The following is a 27335-nucleotide window of genomic DNA, read 5'->3' as shown; positions in this document are numbered from 1 at the left end:
TGGAACGAAGAGTTTATTTTATTCTTCTGAAAAACCGTTAGGATTCACCTTTCTTGGTGAAAATGATGCACAACTGGTTATAAACAACCATCTATTTTTCATCTTCTATATGTGCCCTTTATATATCTAAATAAATACATAAATACACAGAAGACGTGGAGGGAGACTAAGTGTAAACCTACAAGTTCTTATTAAGTACTCATTGTGTGGGCTAAACGTGTTTTGGAACGGTTTGATCTTGGCAGCATTTAGTCAACAGATAAGTCTACAATCACAAGACTCTTAACAAAGGCCTTGTTAATCAAGTTCTCTCTAACCAATCCAGACATTTCAGAATGGGATTGCACAAACAAGGCTAGAGCCAGACATGGGGTTAACTTGGTATGGAAAGCCTGGCGTATGTCTAAGGCAACCAAATGAAGGTTGGAAGAGGAGGACAAGGGTTGTGTTGGATCTTGATCTGTGCATTGTGTATGCTCTGATCTGATCGAGCGGACTGCAATATACAGCCCTTCTATCACTGCGTTTAATCAGCAGCTGGGGGGTATGATCAGGTTTAAAGCGCACCACACAGTAACAAATTTACAGGGGAACTAATCAGTATGGATCATTTTCCTTTCTAAAACATGCATAGTTATAACAAAATTCAGGGATATACGAGTGGTAAGACAAGAGGTAATGCTCAAATAATAGAGGTTAGGTTGATTTAAGTCAGTATATTTATTTATCACAAAATTGATATTATACATTTTATTAACATTTCATAAAAACAAAATATCATCCATTTTATACAAAAGCATAATCATAAAACATTTTCTATTAAAAATTATAAATAAAAGAAAAAGCACAATAAACTGTCAATGCGGCGTTTCGGTGAACAAGTTGAACACCTTCAGGACAATGCTTTCTATGGTTAAAAACAATCTATACAAAAGATGTAAACAGAAAAACTTTGTTACTAAGCATTCTATTCAACAGAGATATTTAGAAGACAGGTAATATTAACTGGAATAATTATTTTTTTAAGAAATGGAATAAAGAGGTCTGTTGAATAGAATGCTTAGTAACAAAGTTTTTCTGTTTACATCTTTTGTATAGATTGTTTTTTACCATAGAAAGCATTGTCCTTATTTGTATAAAATGGATGATATTTTGTTTTTATGAAATGTTAATAAAATGTATAATATCAATTTTGTGATAAATAAATATACTGACTTAAATCAACCTAACCTCTATTATTTGAGCATTACCTCTTGTCTTACCACTCATATATCCCTGAAATTTGTTATAACTATGCATGTTTAAGAAAGGAATATGATCCATACTGATTAGTTCCCCTGTAAATTTGTTACTGTGTGGTGCGCTTTAAACCTGATCATACCCCCCAGCTGCTGATTAAACGCAGTGATAGAAGGGCTGTATATTGCAGTCCGCTCTATCATCCACAACCAGGAAAAGGGAACATCTTTTATTTTTTTGTTGACTATAAACCCATTCCCTTTTCGCCATAAAGGGTGACTCCCTATTTATTTTGTATTGCTCTGATCTGATTACAAATGGTGTCCTTTGGTACTGTTGAGAGCTATGAGACTCTGTATGCTTCACTTGCTACTTGTTTGGAAAAGATGTGGGCCGGTTAGATTTCACTCGAATAAACACTATTGTGTGTTTAATGCACTGTATAGTTTAATTTGTTCACTGAGCACAAGTTTCTTTACAAGCAACCCCAGCACGTCCATGCGTCAGCGTTCTGCTGGAGTGGGCATTTGTTGCCATTTCGCATTGTGGAAGAGTTCAGCAGTGGCTAGTGTGGCTTTCCCTGCTGCTGAATCCTAGTGGTCCAGTGCACGTAATCCTGTGGAGAAGAAGGTCAGGCATTCAGGCCTTCAGTATGTTGTCACATCGGACACCTTACACTTTGCGCAATCTTGACAGATACAGGCAAGGTAGCTGGGTTGTGGGTGGTAAATGCATTCTGATGTAGCGTTCTTTAGAGAGGAGAGTCTTCAATTGTTTCTTAAATTAGAGCAGCGGTAATGCGGTTCTGATGGATATAGGGATGTTGATCTAGATCCTGAATGGAAAGATGGAAAAGGCCTAATGCCTTATTTTGTCTTTTTTGCCCTTCTTAGTCATCAGCAGTATGATAATGTCGTGCCTCCGGGTGTGCCGAGTTGGTGAGCTTGTCTGAAGATAAGTGGTGGTGCGGGTCGTGATGGCTGATCCTTTTATTTTTGCATTTAGAAATTCATATTTACAATCCCATTCGAAGTTCTCACCAGTTACCTTGAGAGAACGTACTACATTATCCACATAAAATTTCAACTTGGACAGCAATGTCGTTAGTGGTAGAAGGGCACCGTCTTCTTGAAGAATAATCACTAAAAGAGAGAGGAAGGCAAACAAAGTAGGAGAAATTTGGCTTCCCTGATGTGTACCATAGATGAATCAATTAATAGAAGCAACCAATAGTAAGTAGGTGCAAGAAAAACTTATCAATGGAAAATTCAAGCTCAGAGCAGACAGTGGCAATACCACTGGGTACCGGACATGCTGCACTTTACATGAGAGAACTGTCAGGATCTGACTAGTGTCAGTCGTGAGGAAAAGCGTTATCTAAAGATAGGGGAAAAACAGAGCTTGAGAACATAATAAAAGTAAAAACAGCTAGACGACGGACTGGAAATACCATTAAGGGGCATGTTCAATATAAATCAAGTTTTATAAGAGCAACACTAAAATATGTCCTGCATGTTTTGAAATGTGCCACAGGTGCAAAAAAAAGTGATATTTTTCCAAGATGTGTTAGATGAATGAAGAAAGCAATAAGATTGCTAATACTTAAGTAATGAGTAGAGAAGAAGTTAGAAAACTGGAAGGAGAGCATGGATATGCATGGATTATTTATGCTCAACTTGCTACTTGTTAGGGAAATTTGTGGGCCAGTTAGCTTTTGCTCGAATAAACACAATTGTTTGTTTAACGGACTCTGTAGTTTAATTTGTTCACTGACCAAGTTGCCCTAAAAGCAACCCCAGCATGTCCATGCAGGGGTTTTCTGCTGAAGTGGGAAGTCGTTGACATTTGGCAGTGAAGGCTGAAGTGTAGCTTTACCTGCTGCTGACTCCTGGTGGTCCAGTGCCCCTTATCCTGTGGAGACGAAGATCAGGCATTCCGACCTTCAGTATGTGATCACATCGGACACCTTAGGGAAAGTTGTTAACATTTGTAGGTAAATGATATGGGGTCCTTGGACAGCACACTATAGCATGGTGGATGGAATTGGATGATTAACTCCAATTTAGTTTAATTAATTTTTCCTTTGTACTCCTGTATGGATAAAAGAGGCATGAGATTGATGGCGGTATCTGAAGATTTACATTACCTTTTTTTTAAGTAACCTACATTGATGTCCATTTATACTTCCTTCCTTTCTTTATTTTCTGTATGACATGTTGAAATGCCAATTAAGTTACTTATTAAAAAAAACAATTTTAAAACGTATGCTCTGGATGGTAATTTTAAGGGTCATGGCAGATTCAGGATCAGCATATACGCTTGTTGGAGAGGTAATGTTTGACAGTTTACATGGGGTAGAACTCATGAAATTTAAAGTAAACTGTGTTTTCCTCATTTGCAAAACGTTTGAGTGGTTGAGGTTGATGGGATGCTGGGGTTTAGGGGAAGTTAGATGGGAGGGATAGCATTTTTAGCAAGGGATGGAACCTGCATTCTTGGGTGGGGTGAGCAAAATAATCTTAAAGTTAGATTGGATCCCAAAAACCCAGATCAGCATTTATGTGCCAGTAAAAGTAGGTGGAGTGGCGAAGAGGTATTTAAAGTTTGAACAGTGAATGGCACCATTTGGGTGGTGAGATTCCTGGTGGGTTCAATGAGAAAGGTGGAAAGCTCAAAGGGCTCCGCCATGAGATAGTACCCAGAGTTGTGTTCACAAAAATTGCAGCGTTCCAATCGGAGTTTAAGATAAGAGGTCAGATATAAATTGAAGAAGCTTTGTGACTTATACACTAAAGAGATGGCGATTTCAGTGTCGTGCACAAGTACACAATTACTTAAGAATTTGTTTGAACTTGCACAACCTTAGCAGAAACACCTGGCTGGACCGCGATCTCCTCCAAAACATCACAGAGATGTTGGTGACTACGAAGGTGCCTCAGTCTTCTACATTGGACACGTGGTCAGTGTACCATTAGGCAGACCCCCACAGGGAGTAACCTAGTTTGTGATCTTTGAAAGAGCTTCTCAGTACAAAAGGATGCCATTTGGATTAGCATCAACATTTGCTGTTGTAAATGTTTCCCATTATCCCTTTTAAAGAAATGAGAGTGTAGCATTTTTTCTGGATAATATCCTGATATTTGGATCTGATAAAAAGGCACATGATACAACGTATGAAAAAAAGTGTTTAAATGTATTGAATTTAGGGGAGAGGTGTGGCGCCAGGGCGACTGACGCTGGAATCTGGGGATCACCGTTCAATCCCCGGCGCCAGCGACAGATTAGCCCAGCACCATGTGACTCTGGGCAATAGCTTGCTTAATCTTCCTGATGGCCCCCATTTACAAATGTGGATAATTATTATTATTATTATTATAAGAGTGTAATGACCATGAGAAAGGAGACGTGCAGTTTCGCTGAGAAATGTGTGTATTTGCTGAGGCATCTTGTTTCTGACAGATAGTTTAAACTCAAGGAAGATTTGACTTGAAGTATCAGGGATACATCCATTCCAGCTAACAAAGACCTGTGGCGATCTTGCAGAGTATTAAACAGATAAACGTGGTTAAAAAGGTTGGTAGCCCTGACAGAACATTGGTATACACAGTGTGTGAGATAAATAATCAATGTTGTTACACTATACCCTACTAAGCTTTCACACAAGCTCCAACGAGGTAGGCCTTTACATCTTATCTACACCGCTCCAGAGTCAATGGTGCTTTGAAAGCTCAACTTTGTGCAGGATCATTACTGCTTATCTGTGCTAACCCCCACTGCTTATCTGTCTTAACCCCAGGCTAAAGGAGGTGTTAAAGGTCCAAGTTTGTGGGGGGGGCGTGGCCAACAGCATGGCCGACTAGACGTGCCTCGCCGGAGCTCCGGCCGAGTTGCCCCATAATCCGACTTTAAAACCCTGACATCGAGCTAAAAAGCCCACCAACTTGAAGCGAACCCACCCCGGTTACCGAAGTGCAGGCGGCCGGGGTAGAGGTGCGGTTTCTCCCTGGAATTCGGCGAGCCCGGAGACTGCATCGGGGTGAGGGCGGCCATGATGGCGGCCGCGCGGCGCGGAGGACGGCGAACACACTGACGCTGTGCCCGACAGGCTGCCTGAAGAAACGAGCGGCGGACCACCCAGGGACCCCTCGCGGTCCGAGACTGTGACGCGCGGCTGGGAGAGCAAGCCAGACCCGCTCTCACCACTCGGCGGAGAACAGCCCCGTCCCAAGATGGCGGCCGGTGGGAGATAGAGCGACGGGAGAAGACACCCGGCTCCTGCTGCGGCGCACCACTGAGGGCGGTGGACCAGACACCTACGGTGAGCGGAGGGAGTGAGGGGGACGACCCTCGCCGGGGCACCAACCCATTTCCACGGGCGCCGCGGCCTGCGGCGGCCCCTCTCCCCCCCCCCCCCTGAGACACCGGCTGGAGCCACCTTGATGGTGGAGTGGCCCGGGGGCGCTGGGACCAGCAGCGATGTGGCGGGGACGGCTCACAGAGTGCGGCGAGACTGTGGCCCACAGGAGATGGGGCTGATCTTGTCACGGGCACCCTGCAGGTGAACCGAGCGGAGAGACCCAGGGCCTGGGGGACTATTGGACGAGGGGAGACGCGGAAGCAGTTACCCACGCTCTCGTCATCCGGCGGCTCACACCCTGACCGGCGCTCTCATACAGAAGCAGGGATCCCGGCATATTCTCCTGGGCGGCTGTGCGGTGAGGAGATGGGGAAGAATAACCCGGCACCCAAACCCCCGCGCCAGGGACCTATGGACAATTTCGCGGCGCCACGGTCCATGGCAGACCATCCAGGCCCCCACACCGACACGGCCATGCTACTGGAGGCCATCCAAGCGTCCAGAACGGACATCCAGGCATCGCGATCTGCCCTAGAGACCAAGATTGGCGAGGTTGGGGCCGAGGTGACGCTTCTGCGCCAGGACTTCCGGAACCTGACCGAAAGAGTAACGGCAGTGGAAGACAAAGTGAAGGAAGACGGGGAGGCGATCACTACGCTCAAGAAAGACATGGCAGAGCTACAGGTTGCACACCGTCACCTCCAATGGAAGGTGGACGATGCGGAGAACAGGTCCAGGCGCAAAAACCTCCGCTTTGTAGGTTTTAGGGAGGGGATTGAGAAAAAGGACATGGCCGCCTTCCTCCTGACCTGGCTGAAAGCTACTTTCCCCGAGGCGCCATTTTCTACATGCTTTATTATTGAAAGAGCACATAGGGCGCTTCTGGCCAAGCCACCTGAGGGCGCGAGACCCAGGCCAGTTATAGCGCGCTTCTTGAACTTTGCCGACCGGGACCTTATTCTGAGGGAGGCCAGGGCCCTGGGAGAGATCCGCCTTGAGAACACTACAATAATGATCTTCCCGGACTACAGCCAGGAGGTCTCGAAACAACGCCGCTCCTTTGACGCAGTGAAGGCGAAATTGAGGTCCCTGAATCTTAAATACATGCTCCTCTTCCCCGCCAAGCTGAAGGTGATATATAAGGAGAAGTCTATCTTTTTTGCCCACCCGGAAGACGCTTGGCAGTGGTTGGAGGAGCGCCCTATCTTGAACAGTAGGGAGGCGGCCAGTCGGGACGCAATGGACAGAGAGGTGAGGGACAGATCGAGCTGGGAGCGGCCGAAGCCGCAACGACGGAGGTTACGGAGGACCCAACACACGAGCGCGGCGACGCCAAATAGGACCCGAGGATCGGCCAACAACAGGGGAGGCAGATCGGAATCCCCAGGCAAAGACCCAGTGGCGGGATCGCGGTTCAGCAGTCTGAGGCGAGGGGTACGCTCCGAGGGGGATGACGTGGAGGGATCGGAAGGCCCCTCATCCGCCGAGGAAGATATGGACCTCTTAGGCGAATCGCTACACCCCTTGGCTAAGGAGATCCGCCAGTTAGAGCAAGGCTCCTCGGGTCAAGACCCGATCGTAGATACTCAGGACTCCCATTCTTGAAGGCAGGAACATGCAGCTCGGATGAGATAGCAGCTCGGCATCAAGGAGCACGCAAGTTGGCACACCCCCTACAGTTTCTTTTTCGGGTGTCTGAACTGAACACAGTTTAATCTGGGGAGGGATGTGCGGGAGGGCGACTGACCTACTCCCATGGATAGTTTGGTCCCCTGTTGGGGCGCAGCTAGAAGGGGAGGGTGGTGGGGTGGGGGAGGGGGGGGCATGTTGGTACTGTTGTTTCCTCACGTTGGGGAGTGGGGGAGTTGGGGGGGGGGAGGGGGGTGGTGTCAGTGAAGCAGCAGAGCTTACCCTTGCTACTGCCCTGGACCCGGGCTCGGGCACTCGGTGGTCGGTGTGAAGTGCAATGGCAGGTACACTAGCTGAACCTAGCCGGGATGGCGCTGGGGTAAAGGCGCTAACCTGGAATGTAAACGGCCTGGGTTCCAAAATTAAGAGGGGCTTGGTCAATGCCTATATTAAACGCATAGCACCAGACATCATATTCCTCCAGGAAACACATTTGAGGGGGAACCATTGTGCTTTTCTAGCACGTGGGCAGTACACAGTCTTAGCACACGCGGGATACACAACGGGCTCACGGGGCACAGCAATACTCATAAGGAAAACGACGCCATTCACGGTGACACGCACATGGCTGGACCCGCAGGGCACGTTTGCAGGGGGACATGGAGGAGGCGCAGGTACACGCTGCTGTCAGTATATGCTCCACCCAAATTACAAAACCGGACGATGCAGGAGATCACGAACATACTGCTAGCCACTGCTGACACGACACAGATTATGGGAGGGGACTTCAACGATGTGATGTGCACGACCAGTGATAGATCGGGGGACTCTCACGCAGTGACGGCAGTGACGGCTTTGGCCCGTAGAATGGACACGATTGGTCTCACTGATGTGTGGCGGTGGCTCCATCCTGTACAGGCAGCCTACTCCTTTTACTCAGGGTCCCACAAGGTTTTTTCTAGATTGGACTATATATTCACTACGAGGCAGGAACTCTCGACGGGGGACTTGGCAGAATATAGGGCGAGGGGTGTCTCGGACCATTCCCCGCTGTTTGTACATATAGGACGAGGTAGGGGGAGTGGAAAGGCACAGTGGCGTATGTCGCCGTGGGATCTCCAGACTCCTGGAATTCTAGGGGGGATTAGAGCGGATATCAAAGTCTTTGTGGCGGAAAACGAGGGGTCGGTGCAATCGGGAGTTACGCTATGGGAAGCCATGAAAACCGTGTTGAGAGACCGCTTCAGCTCCAGGGTGGGGGAGGCCAGAAGGAAACGCACTGAGGAAATAGCGCAGGAGGAGGCCAACATCTTGATTCAAGAAGCTGAATACCACAGGACGAAGGGGGAGGGACGTCTAAGGATTCTGCTAGACACTCAACGGCTATACAGGGAACTGCTCACGGACGAAGCGCGCACGCAGGCGCTGGCCACCCTTCATCGCATATATGATGTAGGCGACAAATCCGGGAAACTCATGGCGTGGCTGAGCAGGCGGGAGCAAGCGGCCAGATGGGTTGATTGGATTGGGCTCCCGGGTTCGGCACGAGCATCAACAGATGTCGCGATAGCAGAGGCCTTTGCGACCTATTTTGAAGAATTCTACAAGGCTAGGGACCTCGGAGATTGCGAGGTGGTAAAGTCGTTCCTGGGTAGTATGGAAGTGCCGCAGTTGACCCCCGAAAATAGTGAGGCTCTGGACGCCGACCTATCCCTGGAAGAAATTACGGAGGCAGTGGCAGTCCTGAAACCAGGGAAAACCCCGGGACCTAACGGCTTCCCGGCGGAGTTTTTCAAACGGACGGGGGACCTCCTGGCACGTCATTTGAAATCACTTTATGTGGGGGCGTTTGACTCCGGAGGTCTCCCGCCGGACCTGGCCCTGGCCACCATAATCCCGATCCATAAGGAGGGCAAGCCCAGGGAGGACTGTTCTTCATATCGCCCTATTTCCCTTCTGAACAGTGAGAATAAAATCCTCGCCACCATCTTGGCACGACGACTCCGACAGGTCATAGCGGACCTTGTGCACCCGGACCAGTCCGGGTTCCTGCCGGACAGGGCCACTAAACTTAACCTGCGGCGCACACATAACTGGCTCCAGGAAGTCTGTGACAAAAGGGAGCCACACTGGTTCCTCTCATTGGACGCGGAGAAGGCATTCGATGCGGTCCACTGGCCCTTCCTGATGGGAACGCTTGAGCGTTTTGGGTTTGGACCCAAGTTCCGACAGTGGGTGAGTCTTCTTTACTCGAACCCGAGGGCGAGAGTGCGGATTAATGGGCGAATGTCGAGAGAATTCGCGATAGAGCGGGGGACACGTCAGGGGTGCCCGCTGTCCCCACTCCTCTTTACCCTTACGATTGAGATCCTGGCGATACGTATTCGGCTCAATCAGGAGGTAACTGGCTTTCACTGGGGGGCCTCGGCAACTGACCAGGAGAAGATCTCCCTGTACGCCGATGACGTGCTGCTATATGTGACGGACCCGGCTAGGACGATCCCGGCCCTCTTCCAGGAACTGGGCGAATTTGGGGCAGTGGCCGGACACACTATAAATTGGCATAAGTCGATTCTCTACGACCCGCAAGGTGAGCGGCGGGGGGAGTGCCTGCCTGAGTTGCTCATTCACACTACGGAAGGCTTCCGGTATTTGGGGGTGTTTATCACCAGGGATAGGCGGCGCTCATACGCAGACAACGTAAATAGGGTAGTGGTGGCAGCGGAGATGGATAGATGGAGACCGCTACCGCTCACCATGTTAGGCAGAGCCGCCCTGTATAAAATGATCCTGTTACCAAAGTTTTTATACGCCCTGCAAAATGAGTACTATCCCTTACCAGAAGCGACACTGCGGACGATCCATGCTGATCTTCGCTCTTTCTTGTGGCTGGGGAAGCAGTCCCGGGTGGCACTCACGACCCTGCAGCGCCACCAATACAGTGGGGGTATCTCGCTGCCTAATCTGGAGGCCTATTACTGGGCAGAACACCTTGCCCCGATCAATGCTTGGTTACACGCCCCGGCTGACCATCCCACTTATGCTTTAGAGAGATCCAAATGGGGCAACAAGACGGTATTACACTTCTTGTATGGTGGGAAAGGGGGCCGCCAGCTCCTACCAGCGACGAAGATCACCCTGACGGCGTGGCGCAGAGCGACAATTAGAATGGGCTGGCATGAAAGGCTCACCCGACAGACACCCCTATGGTCGTGTAGGTGGCTGACAGAGCTACATAAACTGAAGGGATTCCACAGGTGGGATGACATTGGCATCTCCACGGTGGGAGATGTCATAGCAAAGGGGGAACTAAAAACCTTCCAGGCGCTACAGCAGGACTTTGGCCTCCAGAACACCCAATACTATAAATACTTGCAGTTGAGACATGCTTGGGGAGCTCAGCACATATCGCTCACAGACATACCCCAGTTTGCACCACTTGAGGGCCGATTACTACAGGAGCAGATACAGAGGGGGGCAATATCTCTGACATACAAAACACTGACAAATAATATGTTGGGAGACTTGCGGACACTCAGGGAGAGGTGGGAGGCAGATGTGGGCACGATGGAGGACCTGGATTGGGAACTAGCACTCATGCACCCGAGGGAAGTGGCCATAAAATCGAGGCTTCGCCTCATACAGTTTAAGATCCTTCACAGGGCCTACTTCGATAGAGTGAGGCTTGCCCGGATGGGGAGGGTGACCGACACCTCTTGCATACGATGCCAGCGTCAGACAGGCGATTTCTTCCACATCATCTGGGGCTGCACAGTGATACAGGAATATTGGGGTGAGGTATTCAGGGAACTGAGTATGATATTGGAGGTGGAGATTCCTAGGGATCCCAAACTGGCGCTTTTGGGCATGTCGACGGAAGTAGACATCACACGATACCTGCTCATTTTCCTGCTGCTGGCTCTGGTAGTAGCAAAAAGAGACATAGCACGAATGTGGGGGGCGCCTGGGAAACCCAACCTGGATGAATGGAGGAGGGGTTTAGATATGTATATGGCGGCCGAAAGAGTGACCTACAAAGCTAGAGGGTGCCCTCGGAAATTTCGAAAAATATGGACTAAGTGGAGGCGATACCATGGACTGGAGTAGGACTGTCCGGGGAGAATGGGCGGGTGGCAGGGGAGACAGCCGGGGTGGCACGTTTGTCACTGAATCCAACATAGTTGTTTCTGGAGGGTTTGGGTCGTTGAATTGCCTATATACTGTGTCAAGACTTAGAGGAGGAGAGAGACTCGGGGGCGAGGGGGGTGGCGGAAAAGGGGGGTATGCTGTAGAAGAGGGAGGGGAGTGGGAGGGCGGGAAGGGGGGCTTTTGATAGAGGCTTCTCAGTTGCTGACTTTCTCAGGAGTTAAGGAGGGGGGGGAGGGAGTTTGGGGTGAAAATAAAAAACAAGTTCGTCACGATGAAAGCTATGTACCTGACATTGAAAAGTTGCAGATGATCGGGAAGAGCGGAATGTTGACGCTCCCCCGAATTGTTTTTGTCTCCTGCACCCATGTTCCGCCTGATGCAACAATAAAAATAATTTAAAAAAAAAAAAAAAGGTCCAAGTTTGTTTCTGCCTCTGGATAACTATGCAACATCTGACCAGCTGGGACTATATGTGGTCTCTATTTTGATACGGCTAGGTATTTTCTGCATTCTAGATCACTTGATGGGCGCCTATATGTGGGGGCGTTTATAAGCTGCTCATAGTGTCTGCTGTGGTCAAAGAGATCGGCATGCCTGATTTTCAAAAAAATCTTCAGCATTTCATCTAGTTCATGAATCTCCACAAGCATTGCAGTGATCCCAGAGCAGCCTAAGAAATGATTCCAATATCTTTAAGAAAATATGATGTTTCTAACATGGTAATGAGCATTTGATGTGCCTATTCTTACAGTGTTTACATACTGTTTGTGAGAGGTGAGCCGCTGCCCTGACCAAAGCATAAGCTGAGGGGTCTGACTGGGGACTCTTTCTTTGGAGATGCCCTACTTGACTCCTAAAATGGCGGGTCAGCGCTGAAACCACATTTGTATCTGTATTGATTAGTAGGTGTAATATATAAATCAAACTGATATAATTGGATTTCTTACAGGTTACTGATGCAGTTGGCGATACGAGTGTTGGGCAGAGTCATGTTGGGTATGTTTTTATAGCATCCTAAACATATATATATATATAACTATTTAAAATGTAACTAAATAAATGTATGTATATTAAATTCAGAGGGTTCCTTTCACAAACATTTTGAGCATCCAAGCGTTACTTAAGTACACACAAAAAAAAGTTGTAATTGTAAAACTAACAGAATCACGCATGATTTGTGGTATATTACAGTCATAAAGTGTTCTTGTGATGGTGGTAAGTCAGCTAGTATGACGAATTTCCACCATTCTAAAACTGGGACAAGAGCCTTTTTTTAGGACGGACCACCCTGCAAAAGTATATGAACGCCCACAAACTCATATTTTGTTATTTTGTTTGGAAACACTAAAATGTACTTCTGCAAAGGGATTGAGCAAGTGCAATTTCTGGACGGGAATGTAAAAGGGAATATTCCGATATTTGAAGGGGTTTTAAGAGAAGGTGTTTCCCCATTAGAATATTAATTTCCATGCCAGAGAAGAAAAGGTTTATTGCCCAAATGTTAAACAGACAAAAGTACAACACTCCCCGTAAGTAAAAATCAAATGTCACGTGATTACCACCTATTTATGCAGTCTTATTGGATGATGAACCCTCGCCAACCTATAGGGACATATGTACGAATGCACCGTTTGCCGCGATTCACTCCTCATGGCTACATTTGTGAACTGGAGTACTCACACCCTTTTATTACAGTCCCACACATTTATCACAGATCTGCCAGGGATTTACTGGAGAACTTCTCAGATTCCATGTTAAAAGTAAAAACTCCAAATGTAAGATTAACCACGCAGGAGTGAATTTCCAGCTTTGAAAAACCTACCTTTGTGAATGGGACCAACAAGTTTCAAAACAATTGAGTGCGAGTTATAGATTAGGTGGTTAAGAGAGTTTTAGAGTAAATGCATATTGTAACTGTTTAATTTATTTGCCCTTTTCCACCTGCACCTACTGTGTATTGCTGTAAGACTTTGAGCTTGGCTGCCTAAAGGTTGTCTAATTCCTCACACTTACTGGTGTATGCTTTGCTTTAAGCCACCATCTATATTTTCACATATGTAAATCCTATCCTAGTAATTTCAGTGGTAGGGCTCCTTGTGTCTCCTGTCGTCAAGCATTTATTAAAAACATGCAAATGTGCACCAATGGCTGACGTAGCATGGGGGCGGGGGGGGTTCGCTTTATGAACAAAGCTCACAACATTTATGTGCCAAATCCTTTTAAGGATATAAGATTAAGTGAGCTGGGTGCACCGTGGAGTTGCAGGCTTTGGATTTAAACAAGAAAGGTAGGCAAGCCTTGTGCTTTAAGAATAAAGTGTAGCACTTTCACCAAGCTAATATTGTTTCGGATGTTTTCATTGGTGCACTGTGAGAGCAACAACAAAGAAAATCAGGCTTCACAAAAATTATTCGATTCGGACAGTACACCGCCTGGTGGTAATCCAGTTGAGCATTCAGGGGCTTTAAATACAAATGTAATCACTGGCTATAAAAGGTTTGAAAGGTGCCACGTAAATGAAAATAAGTGAAGCTTTTAGCGTAGAGAACGTGGGAATCTGAAAAAACAGAGATTATTTAACCGCATTTGCGCTAGCGGTTTTCGCGCTGCGTTTTTTAAAAAAGCCGCGTCACATGACGAGCTGAGCTCGTCATGAGCGTGCGAGCGGCGCAACTCATGACGAGCTCAGCTCATCATGAGCGCGGAAGGGGTTAAAGTAGAAAAAGATAATTAAGTTAACTTCTCAAGATCATTAAGATGCCAGCAGAACCTTGCATTCTAGGACTTGTTGGGTTGGCTTTCAGTTATAAGTTTATGCTTAAACATTCGAGCATATTAAGGGTTGTAGACAAAAAAGACAAGATTGCCTGAGGCATCACATGCCATGTGCCTGTGTTTGTGAGTTGCGCATATCTGAATGGATGCCTGTTAAGTTCTTTGAGCAGTCAGGAGCAGGACTGGCAGCCTCTATGGAAAGGTAGAGCACCCCTTAGTGAAATGAGCGCACAGTGTTGACTCGTGCTGTTGGATGAAGCTGCAGGAATAACAATGCAAATGTATTGTTGAGGCCCAGTGCGATGACTGAGCTTGTACGGCAGGCGCTGAATTATTATTAGAACATTGGAACGTTGGAAGCTCCATTGAAAACAACGGAGTGCTCCGGGCTTATAATGGCTGGTATAAGCCCGGAGCTCCAACATTCCAATGTTTCTTTGTTCACAGCTCTGGCTGTGAACAAAGGCTTCAGGGAGCCGGAGGGGATTTCAATCCACTTGCGCTCCCTCAAGGCTTTGTTTTATTTGTTAGAACATTCTGCCCTCTAGTGGCAGACTGTTCTAATATTCAAACAGATTAGGGAGGTCCCTTACTTATCCAATACGGGACAAGGGGAATCAAAATTCATAGAATACAGAAAAATCCCGAATTAGCAAGCTAATTGACTACACCATGTAGCTCAAAGTACATCGTCTAATCCACATCAATTCACATAACGAGAGCTATCTCGATCGTAGTGCCAGTAATAAAAACTGCAATATATAAAACAAGCATTTTTAAACAAGCATTGCGCAAATAGAGAACATCAAAACTGTCACCAAAAATTGTAAGGAAAGTTCATACAAGTTTATTCAGTACATTTATACATTTACTATTCATACAGTTTTTCGAGTACATCGAAATATAATACTTAAATCACAAAGATTAAACCCAGTATAAAAAGGTTGTATAGTGGGCTAAAAACAGTTGTCGACGCAGCGTTTCGGTTAACTTGAAGATAAAAACACCTTCTTCAGGACAATTCTAAATATTAAAAAAAACACATAATTACTGACCAATACAATAAAGTGACAGTGAATATATGCACAATTGACATTTCAACATTGCAAAAAAACCTCTTTTTTAACAGAATAGAAAGATTTTGACACTACGACTGAGGCTACCTACATGGTTCAAGCATATTTGTGCAATGCTTGTTTAAAATGCTTGTTTTATATATTGCAGTTTTTATTACTGGCACTACGATCGAGATAGCTCTTGTTCTGTGAACTAATGTGGATTAGACGATGTACTTTGAGCTACATGGTGTAGTCAATTAGCTTGCTAATTTGGGATTTTTCTGTATTCTATGAAGACTGTTCTAATAGCCTTATAGCCCTTCGTAGTAGGGCTATACCGGCTTTTAAAGTCCCGCTGCCTTGTTAAAGTCCCTCGCCTTTGGCTCGGGCCTTTAACGCTGCAGCAGGCCTTTAATAGCCGGTATAGGCCGCTACGGCGGCTATATTATTATTATTACAAGACTTGTAATGCGCGCAGCTACCCCGAGGGGTTTCCGGGTGCAGGGCTGGAGTAGGAATAGAGAGATAGAGATCTGTATCACAGATTAGAAAAGCCAGATTTTTAGAGCCTTACAGAAAGCAAGAAGGGATGTTGAGTCTCTCAAGGAAGCTGGCGGGGAGTTCCATAGTAACAGTCCTATGTAGGAAAACGAACGGCCTTTCATGCGAGCCAGTTTAGTTTTTGGTACAACAACCCGAATCAGCAGAACGGATCTCAAGAAATGGGAGGAATGGTAGAGGTGGACTAAGTCCAGGAGGTTTTTCGGAACAGAACCAGATTTGACCCTAAACATATAGCAAAGTGAATTGAACTTAATGCGGTTCGCAACGGTCAGCCAGTGTAGATCACAAAGAATATAAAACAAGCACTTGGAGAGGCAACTGAGAGAACAGTGAAAAAGATGTATCAATACAACAAAACACAGCTGATGTCCTTCGTTGATGTATAAAAAGTCTTGTTTTAATAAGTCTTCTTGACACGATGATACATGTGAACAGTCAATATTCTCAATATCGGATAACCAATAAAACAGCCAAGAAACAGCCAACGCGTTTCGCCCGAAGCGGGCTTCCTCAGGGCAAAATTTACTCGAATTAACAGCAGACAGAATAATGCGACTTCAGGTGGTGAAATGTGTAGACAAATGAACTTATTTAAGTACGTATCCTATATAAATATAGCATCAAGAACAACAGTTAAAAGAGGACGTAGCTTGAACAGGACGCAAATTCAAACAAGAATTTCCTTAAGCACCATACTGAATATATCTTTAGTTTTCCTTTAAATGTCAAATAGAGTTTCGCGATTGAGGTGTATGCTATGATATGCCACACGCCCAATAAGTGTCTACGAGTAGAACGTCCCCATTTCTTCCGACCAGTATAAACTCTCGCGTCCTGACAACCGGATTTCGCGCCAAAAAAGAGTTGAAGGAGAACAAAGTGAATTTGGGAAGGCAATAGAGAAGCCTAGCAGCTGGGTTCTGCATGACTTGCAGTCTGTGGATGGTGGATTTGTCCGCTTCCAAATACAGGACGTTGCCATAATCCAGTCTAGAAATCACAACGGCATGGATCACCATCCTCTGGGCTGAGAGAGGAATCAGCCATAGGATCTTTTTTTAGCCACTTGAGGACTGCAAAGCAGGTGGATGTCACCTTGGCCACTTGTTGTTTCATGGATAGTGACTCATCCACAATGTTCCCCAGGTTTTTAACACTGCTAAAAGAAGTGAGGAGAGCTTCCAGTTCAGTGGGCCAATGCTGCAGCCTCCAGAGATCATACCTTTTACGTAGAATTATAACTTTGGTTTTGTCTCCTAGAGTCTAAGCAGATTGTTCTGCATCCATTCAGAGAGGGACCCTACTCAAACCCAAACTAAGATCAGAGGGCCGGTGTCCATTCGTCGGAGAAAGAGAACATAATCTGGGTATCATCGGCATAGGAAAAAAGACAGCCCAGAATTTTCAACCACCTCAGCTAAAGGGTGAATGTATATGTTGAATAGCAGAGGGCTCAAACCCGAGCCCTGTGGGACTCCATAGGAAAAGGCGTGGGAGTTTGATCTAGCCGAAGAGGAGGAGACCTGGAAGGTTCGGTCCTTAAAAAAAGGAGCGAAGCCATTCCTGGGCACCTCCATCAAGACCCAGTGTCCACAGTTCCCCCAGCAGAGCACCACTGTTTTTATTTAGACCTGGTACCCTTCCTCTATAAAAAATCGTTTTTAGGATACCAGTGCCTATTCTAGCCCCACTCACTGACTCCACTAGGTACACAGTAAGTTAGCTCCCTCACTTGCACTCATCTATCCGGTGTATTCGGATCAAAAGATCTCCGACAAAGAGCCCCCAGGCCTGTCCATCTTTGCAGCGCTGGCCTGACGAGGAGCACCCAATGATGAAGCATGACTTCCTAACAGGAGTGTGAGGGCACCAAGATCTGACCTTCAGGTCTTCCTGCGACAGGACTACCAGCCACTTGGGTCAACCTTTGGTGCCCATTTTGATGAAGGAGCAACTTCCCCTACCTTGATATGTGTAGGACCTCATTAAAATATTTTGCTCTTCCTTATCTCTTTTGATTTTGACATGTTTGGTATCAAACATGTTGGAATCCTACCCCAACACAGTTTTGAGTGTTGGATGTAGGTTCTCATGTATTGGGGGCTCCCCTAGGGAGCCCCCCTGTATTCCTGGTACCAGCCTTTCAGGGTCTAACAGCAAGCTAGTGCTGCTGCCGACTACAGACACAATTCTGCCCTCCTGCTGCTGAGCCAGGCTCAAGTAAGGGTAGGTAGAACAATATGTTTCCTGCCACAGGGAGGTGTAACCATCTTCCAGACAGGACTTTTTGTATTGGGCTGGGGTAGGGGTGTTTGCCAGCACCACCAGACTGCTTTGAAAGGCACATTTGGTGCCTTCCTTGCAAACTCCAGTTCAAACCAGTGCCATTGACTCCAGCTCTGGTGCGAAACTGGACAAAGGTCATGGGAGTATCCTATCCTCTGTCCAGTCCCTCTCTGGGCAGGATCCTGGAATTATCCCAATCCTTTCCCTAGGGTACGTACGGGCTTACCTGTGGCTGGCCCTTCAGATTTGTAGTGGGACAAGATTTAGTTCCGAAACCACTTCGTCTTCAACTGTCTGGGTACTTTGGACTATGCTTTGGGAACCGAGACTGCATCTGGGAAGATTCCTGCTGCTTATTGTCTCGTCTTCCTGCCAGTCTTCTGCGTTGTCTGTGCCTGTGCTCAATACAGGTTCTTCTCCAGGCCTGTGGACATCCAAGACACCCAAATGAATCTCCCTTGGAGAGGAGGAGTCACTCCCCTGCATCTTCGGGCACCCAACCAAGCTGACCAGTCTGCTGCTCCTGACGTCCCACGGACTCCGTAAGGCTCTGCCACACAGGTGGTGGTTCTGCAACTCCCTCAAGGCCTGCACTGTCCTCTGAGCATTTTTGAAGTACGTATCCCTCGTCGGAACCGGGGCAGTACCCCTATGAATGCCCAGACTTGCCGTTGCCAAGGCTTGTTGGCTCTCTTCTCCAGAGATCTTCGGGCTCCAAGAAGCACCAGTGTCCAGCATTTCCTGCTACCAAGATCTCCATCCTCACTGTATCCTCTGCACCGTGGGCCTGCACTCTTGGTGAGCTGATCAAGGTCCTCTTGCGACTCCTGTGCCTTCGGCCTGTGGGTCCTCTTGAGGGTCTTCTTTGGCTTCAGTGAGCTCCCCTGCTTGCTCGGGCCTGGTCTGACTCTCCTGCTCTTGGTGAGTCCATTGGACCTTTCTGGTCCCGATACTGCACCTTTTTCGCTTTCTTCATCTGTTGCTGCTGCTAAGGCTTGTTGGTGCTCCCGCCAGACATCAACCGCCTGGCTCTTGACTTTTGACGTGGGGACGTTCGTGAACGGCTCCTGGTCTTCCACAGCATCGTCTGTTCCTCACAGCTGCAGTGACAAGGGCAGCATCAACTCTCCTGCATTTTCCGGCATCAGTGGTCCTTGGTTTTCCGTGCCTCATGGGCACTCCAGAGGGGCCAAGACTCTGTCCCCTCTACTTGCAGGTACTGTTCTTCAAGAATCCACACTTGGATTCCACTGGACTCTTTCATCTTCTTCACCAGTGGCATCTTCACTGAGGTCCTCCATTGTGGTCTACGTGGTTTCTGACATCACTTCACATCTATGCACCCGTCTTCCCTGGTGTAGGTATCCTGGTTCCTGGGGTATCCATGGGTGGGGTGACTCTCCAACCTTCCATCTTCCACGGGGTTTCTTCAAGGTCCTCTGGGAAGGGTCCTTCTTGAAAACTGCAACAGCGACTTCCCCATTGACTTGTATTGAGCACACAGATGTGTTTCCACTCTGCACACAGCCTCCATGGGCTTTCTGGGTACTTACCTTGGGTGGGTCTTCTTGGTCCAGTCTCGACTTTGGTCGCAGGTTCCCATTCCACTTTATTAGTATAGGGTTTGGTCTCCCACTGGAGACCACTGTGTATTTGTGCTACTTACCTGTTCTGTTGTTGAAGTATTGTGTGTATTGTGATTATATCTCCGGGTAGGAGGTATTGCAACATGTTAGGGAGTGTTTATAATAAATACATATTTTTATAATTACAGTTTGGTTCTTTTTCACTTAACCTACACTATATGATTATGATTAGTACTGGTAAAACAAGCTGCTTTACACTCCTTCTGGACTTAGCCCGAAGGCAGCTCTCCTCAGCTACCACTTAGAGAGCTTTGTATGGTTGTCTAAGACCACTAAAATCACCAAAAGGATTGTCTGTATTAGGGCAGGGTGCTTCCCTTAAATACGTGTGCCATATATACTAAGAAAGACTCCTACATATAGCTTTTCACTTTTCTTGTATTTGTGTCTTTTGTACGTGGAATCAGGCTTTTGATTATATTAATGCAGTTTATTTATCTTAAAGGAACTAAATGATTAATATATTTTATTCTTTTTGGTCAGTATTTTGAATAAAAAGGTATCCCCAGCTCTTGGAATCACATGGTCCAATCAACTCTTGATGCGACTGATGGTCACTCGCACCCGGAGCAGTGAACCAGAGGAGTGTGCTGGGGAGGCATCGATGTCCTGCAGCGGAGTAGTGCGGACTCTGGAGGTTGTCTTTGCACCTCATCTCCCACAGTCATTTTGCTGTTACACTATAAATGTGGACGGTGTGAAAGGAGTGGAAGATAAAGTGGGAATGTCATGATTTTCAATTTATTCTCATGCTCATGGAAGGAATCAAACTTTAAGAGATTTCCTGGCTAAAAAGCCATTTAGGAAGGTGGCTTATTGTTAACGTTACTTTCCTACTATGGTAATAAACAATATTTCTAAGTGTATACAACATTTTTCCAGCTCTTTATAAAAACTTTTAAAGTGTCAATGGTATTGCCAATTTGAATTTCTTTTTTTTGTCTGTCATCTTTGTTTTTTTATTTTGTACAAAAAACACTGTTATATAGACTAAGTGGCATGCTCAAGCCAAGCGAACATTGGTCAGTAGCAGTAAATGTGAATTCCTTCAACCACGTATAATGTCTCGGCTTCAAATGAGTATCCTCTTTAAAAAGTTGCAGTGAAAAACTGCAGACGGCAGGTGTCATCATTTAAACATTTGAACATAGAAAGCACAACAAAAATTACGCAGGTTGGTGAACACATATCCACATCACACTCTGTGTATATCTCTCTTTGTAACAAAAATCACCCCAAACAAAATGCTACTTCCTTCACAAATTGTGCACACTTTAGTGGACAAGTTTCCATTAACTCAAGGGCTTGAAAACTCGAAGGACAGCATGAAAACATCTGTCCTGCATAAGGAATGTGTACAAAAACATCAAGATAGTAATCGCTCCTATTGACTTTTTTTGCCACTATAGTAGCACATTTGAACTATTTGGTCATCGAAAAAAACTTCAACCCTGAAGAAGCGCCAACATAATTATACTATTACAGAACAATTGTTGGCCTTTTCCATCTGCCATCTTCAGAAAGTTCAATATTTTAACAGCATCAAAAATAGATGTTATCTCAATTCAAAGTGGAATGAATAAAGTCGGATATAAAATCAGTTGAATGATGAGTAATTACATATTTTTCCTAGACATCTAGTCTGGCTTTCTAAGTTAAAGCTAAGCAGTGTTTAGGAAGGGACACTTCAACCTGGGGTTTTTGCTGGTTCCCCATTCTTTTGGGTCACCCTTCCTGTTCAGCTTTCCTATAGAAGTGCGTGTCTTCCATTGGCTGCTCCAAAAATGCTATCTTGACAATGTTTCTTTGATCTCTCAACAAGTAATTCTGAAAAATAATAAGATGGGAAATCTCTTACTGAGTAGCAGTATTCCAAGCCAGAATAATGTGTTCACTGCGCCGAAGGCCTCTCTAGCCTTGGTATCTAACTCAACCCAGTGCTCTCTTACCGATTAACCAATGTTTTACTTCTTAAAATTGGAAAGCACTTACTTAGAAGCACTACTAAACTTTTCAATGAAGTGGGTCATCCCATCCTGCTACATTGCCCATGATACAGTGATTTGAAAAAGCAAAACTTGTAGAGATATTAAGACATACATTTATTTATTTAGTTATTTATTTTAGAGGTTTTATATAGCACTGGCTTTCATCTACCTCACCAAGTCCTAACAGTAGATCAAACTAACCTCATGTGACGAAAACAAACAAAATTTCACTTTGACATAATTGATTGAACAGAAAAAGTAGCCAACTTTCAGTAATCGTGTGAAAAAGTGCATCTTGTTAATCGGTAACATGTGGAACCTCATTTAGCATTAAAATATATGTTAAAGTAGGTTCTGTCGGGAGAAAAATAATTACTTTAAGCTACCATAAACATGTATGCATGAAGAAAGAAGAACACACCTAGTTTGACGTAATCAAAAGGAATTGTATTCGCAACTTAATTCATTTCTCTTTTTTTTACAATTTTATCGTTTTAACATAGTCCGGCTGTCACAACAAGAAAACAATATTGATAAACGATGCAAGACAAACTAATCTGTGATAAGGTGATCTAGAAGTGACAAAGTGACTAAAGTATATACAGTGCTGTACTAGATGCATCTAAAATGTTCATTCAGTAGACCTCAATCCCTATGCACATGAAACTCCAGTCCATAAACAGTTTTGCTTTTCATGTGGAGTGGAGAGAGAAGGGAATAGATTGAGCAGGTACGTCGACGTTTCGACCCAGAGGAGTGCGTGTTTCAAGAGGAGTGACAGCGGGTCTTCTTTAGTGATGATCGCATCAGGATTGGCACGAGTCAGATTCTTGCAGCAATGAGTCAAAAAGCTCTGGCTGTTCACTCCAATGCTGGCCGGCCAAAGCTTTTTGACTCAAGCCACAGCTGATGCGATTCATGAACTAGAAAAACAACACAGGGTCTTGACTCCGACCCAGTAAGGCTAATCCAATAACTGATGAAACAACACAATTGCCAATACTGGACTTTAATCTCTCCTTTTTCTTATAACCTTTATGAACAAAACATAACGGTCCATTTTATGAATTACGTCACTAGTTACATTTATTCATTTTTCTCACTAGTCGAACGTTTTTCTTTATCAATGACTCAATAATTTTTTGTGCATGTACAAACAAGTACAAATAAATACAAATTATTACAATTAATAAACATTACATACAATTTCTTTACAAATTTACAACAAATCCACTCCAAACTATGGCCAATACATACATCCCTCACTCACATATGTATGTTTGGTTTGGAGTGAGTGAGGGATGTATGTATTGGCCACAGTTTGGAGTGACTGTGTTGTAAATTTGTAAAGGAATTGTATGTAATGTTTATTAATTTATTAATTGTAATAATTTGTATTTATTTGTAATTGTTTGTACATGCACAAAAAATTCTTGAGTCATTGATAAAGAAAAAACGTTCGACTAGTGAGAAAAATGAATAAATAAACTAGTGACGTAATTCATAAAACGGAACGTTATGTTTTGTTCATAAAGGTTATAAGAAAAAGGAGAGAGTAAAGTCCAGTATTGGCAATTGTGGTGATTCATGAACATCATTGCCCCAAGAATCTGACTCGTTCCAATCCTGATGCGATCATCATTGCTTCTACAATCCAATCCTTGGTGGGTTATAATTGATGCAATTCTTCATCATCCTTGACAAGAATCCAACCTCTGGTGGATCACAAACTGAAGTACTCTACCGGCCATTGGTTGCTAGCCTCACTGGCTGTCCTCCCACATGTCCTGTTATGTTATGTTAATAACAATTTCTTGAGCGCACATACACCCTTGGGTTTCTTGGCGCTATAGGATCAAGACAACCAACACCACTCTTAAGCATAAGCCTGTTGGAACAGCCACGTTTTTAAAGATTTTCGAAATGCCAGTAGGTCATTGCTCTGTCTAATCGAAAGGGGAAGAGTATTCCAAAAGAAGGCAGCCAGATGGTGAAAACAACTACCACCCTGGCGTTTTTTCTTGAACGAGGAGACATTTGCAAGAATTAGGTGTTTAGAGCGTAGATTACGCGAGGGTGTGTAGTGAGTAACAGATTGCCTAATGAATCTAGGGCCATTGTCATGAAGCGCCCTAAAAGTGATGCACCCTGTTTTAAAGGCAATTCGCTGGGCCACTGGCAACCAGTGTAGTTTTTCCAACCCAGCTCTAATTGATTGCCACTTTGGTTGTTTCCAGATCAGTCTTGCCGCCTGGTTTTGGACCATCTGTAGACGTTTTAATAGGCCCATCGGGAGACCCAAGTAGAGGCTGTTTGAAAAATCTAGCCGGGAGAGAACAAGGGCAATCACCACTTGAATGAGTGCAGAATGAGTTAGGAGATGGGCAATTTTCCTGATCTTCCTAAGTTGGTAAAAGCTGGAGGAGACCACCGTTCCCACCTGTCCTTTGAGGGACAGGTCCTCGTTGAGTGTTATCCCCAAGCTTTTAACCGATTGGGTCTTTATAGGAGGGATTCCCATGTCTGTTGGCCAGCACGGTTTCCCCCAGCTCAGTCCACTTTCCCCAGGCAAGATCAATTCTGTCTTGCCTGGGTTCAGTTTAAGATGGTTTGAGGTCATCCAGTTCTGTATATGCGACATTACGGCTGAGCATTCGGCGGCAGAGTTTGGGGAATTTAAAGGAATAATTAGCTGAAGATCATCAGCATAATTATATAGGGTTATTTTGAAATTTTTTAAAGAATAAATCAGTGGACAAAGGTAAAGGTTAAATAATAAAGGAGAAAGTGACGAACCTTGGGGAACGCCGCAAGTCGATGACATTATGGGGGCTGTAAAAGATCCCAAGCGCACTGACTGTGTTCGATTTGTAATAAAAGAGGCAATCCACTTCAGGGCAGGGCCCCTGAGGCCGGCCTGCTCGACAGGGTTGATCAGGATGTTATAGTCAACCGTGTCGAACGCGGCCGACAGATCAAGGAGCACCAGAGCCTGATGGATGCCTTTGTCAGCATTAGATCTTAGTGTGTCCTGGACAGCCAGGATGACAGTTTCCGTTGAGTGACATGGGCGGAATCCCGCTTGATTTGGTTCCAAGTATTCAGAGCTTTCAACAAAGTTAGATAAACATCTAGAGACATGTGCCTCCAGAAGTTTAGAAAAAAAAGGGAGGAGGGAAATAGGTCTATAATTAACCAAGATTAGGGGATCAGCTCCTGGTTTCTTCAATAATGGAATCAAAGTAGCATTTTTAAACCCATCAGGGACTTTGCCCTGATTGAGTGATTCATTCAAAAGAGGAAGAATTGCCGATGGAATGGCTAGGCACACTTCCTTTAAAATGTGGTGGGGGCAACTATCAGAGGGCGAGCCCGATTTGACGCGCGAAAGAAGTCGTGAAGAAGTCCTGAAGAAGTCCTGAAGAAATCCTGAAGAAGACCCGCTGTGACTCCTCTTGAATCACGCACTCCTCTGGGTCGAAATGTCGATGTGCCTGCACAATCTATTCCTCACCATTACAAAGGGAATCTTGGTTAATTTTTTCCACCACTTACTTATATGCTTGAATTCAGTGGATGGTGTTGTCTGATCTCAGGTCGTACTTGGATGCAGGGAACGCACGGGGGACTTCCCAACGTCAGGAGTAGGCACCCAAGGTGTTGCGCACAATCATCCACAGAAATCTACGCCCTTCTGAAGAAACCAACAGCGGACACCAAAGACCTCAAAAACTTTCGCCCCATCTCTCTTCTCCCCTTCCCGGCTAAAGTCATCGAGAAGACCGTCAATAAACAGCTGACTGCATTCCTCGAAGCAAACAACTCGCTCGACCCATCCCAGTCCGGATTCCGAGCCAACCACAGCACCGAGACCGCCCTGATCGCAGCCACCGATGACATCAGGACCCTGATGGACAACGGAGAGACAGCCGCTCTCATCCTCCTGGACCTCTCGGCAGCCATCGACACCGTCTGCCACCACACCCTAATAACCCGCCTCCACAACTCTGAGATCCAAGGAAAAGCCCTGGACTGGATCACTTTGTTCCTCTCCGACAGAACCCAGAGAGTCCACCTCCCTCCCTTCTGCTCAGAGGCCACCAAGATCATCTGCGGCGTACCCCATGGCTCCTCACTCAGCCCAACTCTCTTCAATATCTACATGAGCTCCCTCGCCACCATCGCACGCAAACACATCATCATCATCATCATCTCCTACGCCGACGACCCCCAACTGATACTCTCCCTCACCAAAGACCCCCGCACCGCCAAAGCCAACTTCCAGGACGGAATGAAAGATGTCGCAGAATGGATGAAGCACAGCCGTCTGAAGCTCAACTCGGACAAGACGGAGGTCCTCATCCTCAGACAATCCCCATCCGCCTGGGACGACTCCTGGTGGCCCATGACACTGGGCACCGCACCGACACCCACGGACCACGCTCGCAACCTGGGATTCATCCTGGACTCCTCGCTCACAATGACCAAACAAGTCAACGCTGTCTCGTCCTCATGCTTCAACACCCTTCGCATGCTCCGAAAGATCTTCCGGTGGATCCCCACCGAAACCAGAAAGACGGTCACCCAGGCCCTCGTCACCAGCCGACTGGACTACGGGAACGCCCTATACGCAGGAACCACAGCCAAACTTCAGAAACGGCTTCAGCGCATACAGAACGCCTCCGCACGACTCATCCTCGACATCCCTCGCCACAACCACATATCCACCCACCTGAGAAACCTGGACCGGCTCCCCGTCAGCAAGAGGATCACGTTCAGGCTGCTCACCCACGCACACAAAGCACTCCACAATATGGGCCCCGAATACCTCAACAACAGCCTCTCGTTCTACACCCCCACCCGCCAGCTCCGCTCCACCGCCCTCGCCACCGTCCCACGGATTCGCAGAGCCACCACCGGAGGAAGATCATTGTCCTACCTGGCAGCCAAGACATGGAACTCCCTCCCCACACACCTGCGACTGACCCAGGACCATCTCACCTTCAGGAGACACCTCAAGACCTGGCTCTTCGAGCAGTAGTGGCACCCCCCCTCCCTTCAGCGCCTTGATACCCTCGTGGGTGAGTAGCGCGCTTTACAAATGTATTGATTGATTGATCGATCTGTGGGATCCCAGTTTTTTTTTATGCCCAGGGTGGACCGGTCACCTACCTGCCCCACTCAGATGGGTTTAGGCCAGGTGCAGCAGTGCCATACCTCCGCAGCAGGACTAAGGGTGAGGGGGTGTCCAGTGATGGGCTATTGGAGGTCTGACTTTGGTGGGCGGGGGGACAAGAGCAGAGCGCCTGTGACACCCAAGCCGTCCGCACCCTGGGAGAGCCCTAGGGCGAGTGATATTTAAGCAACCCTCAGAGAGGCATAGCCCCGGGAAGAACCTGGGTGCTAAGTGCCTGATCAATGTGCCCTGGAATTCACACTAATTCTTTCAGTTAGCTGCGTCCTCCCTCGACTCATTAGCTGAGTGATCCACTGGCAACTTTTGTAACTCTCTCACCTGCATGATGTAGAAGAGGCAGGCGGAAGGCAGTGGTTCGCATCCACTGCCCTCGCAGCGAGACAGCCTGGCACCCCTTCAACTCTGGAAGTAGGCTTCTATAATTCAAAGTGTATTTCCAGGCATATA

The 27335-nt window shown here is 46.3% G+C and overlaps 1 protein-coding gene across 4 annotated transcripts in view; it reads left to right on the top strand.

The window, feature by feature from the left end:
- Positions 1–21309, top strand: part of XRCC3 (X-ray repair cross complementing 3) — a 143478-nt gene extending 122169 nt beyond the window's left edge. For 3 of the 4 annotated variants that reach the window (XM_078660259.1, XM_078660261.1, XM_078660260.1), the window contains 2 exons: positions 12324–12370; positions 20187–21306. In XM_078660259.1, coding sequence (XP_078516385.1) covers positions 12324–12370; positions 20187–20436 — 297 coding nt within the window. In that variant the 3' untranslated portion in view covers positions 20437–21306. Of the gene's footprint in view, positions 1–12323; positions 12371–20186 lie in introns of all 4 variants that reach the window. The other variant, XM_078660262.1, reaches the window with a different exon arrangement.
- The last annotated feature ends 6026 nt before the right edge of the window (positions 21310–27335 follow it).

The sequence above is a fragment of the Lissotriton helveticus genome, chromosome 9, assembly GCF_964261635.1.
Source record: "Lissotriton helveticus chromosome 9, aLisHel1.1, whole genome shotgun sequence".
NCBI classification, from domain to species: domain Eukaryota; kingdom Metazoa; phylum Chordata; class Amphibia; order Caudata; family Salamandridae; genus Lissotriton; species Lissotriton helveticus.
This window is presented reverse-complemented; position numbering and strand designations above follow the sequence as displayed.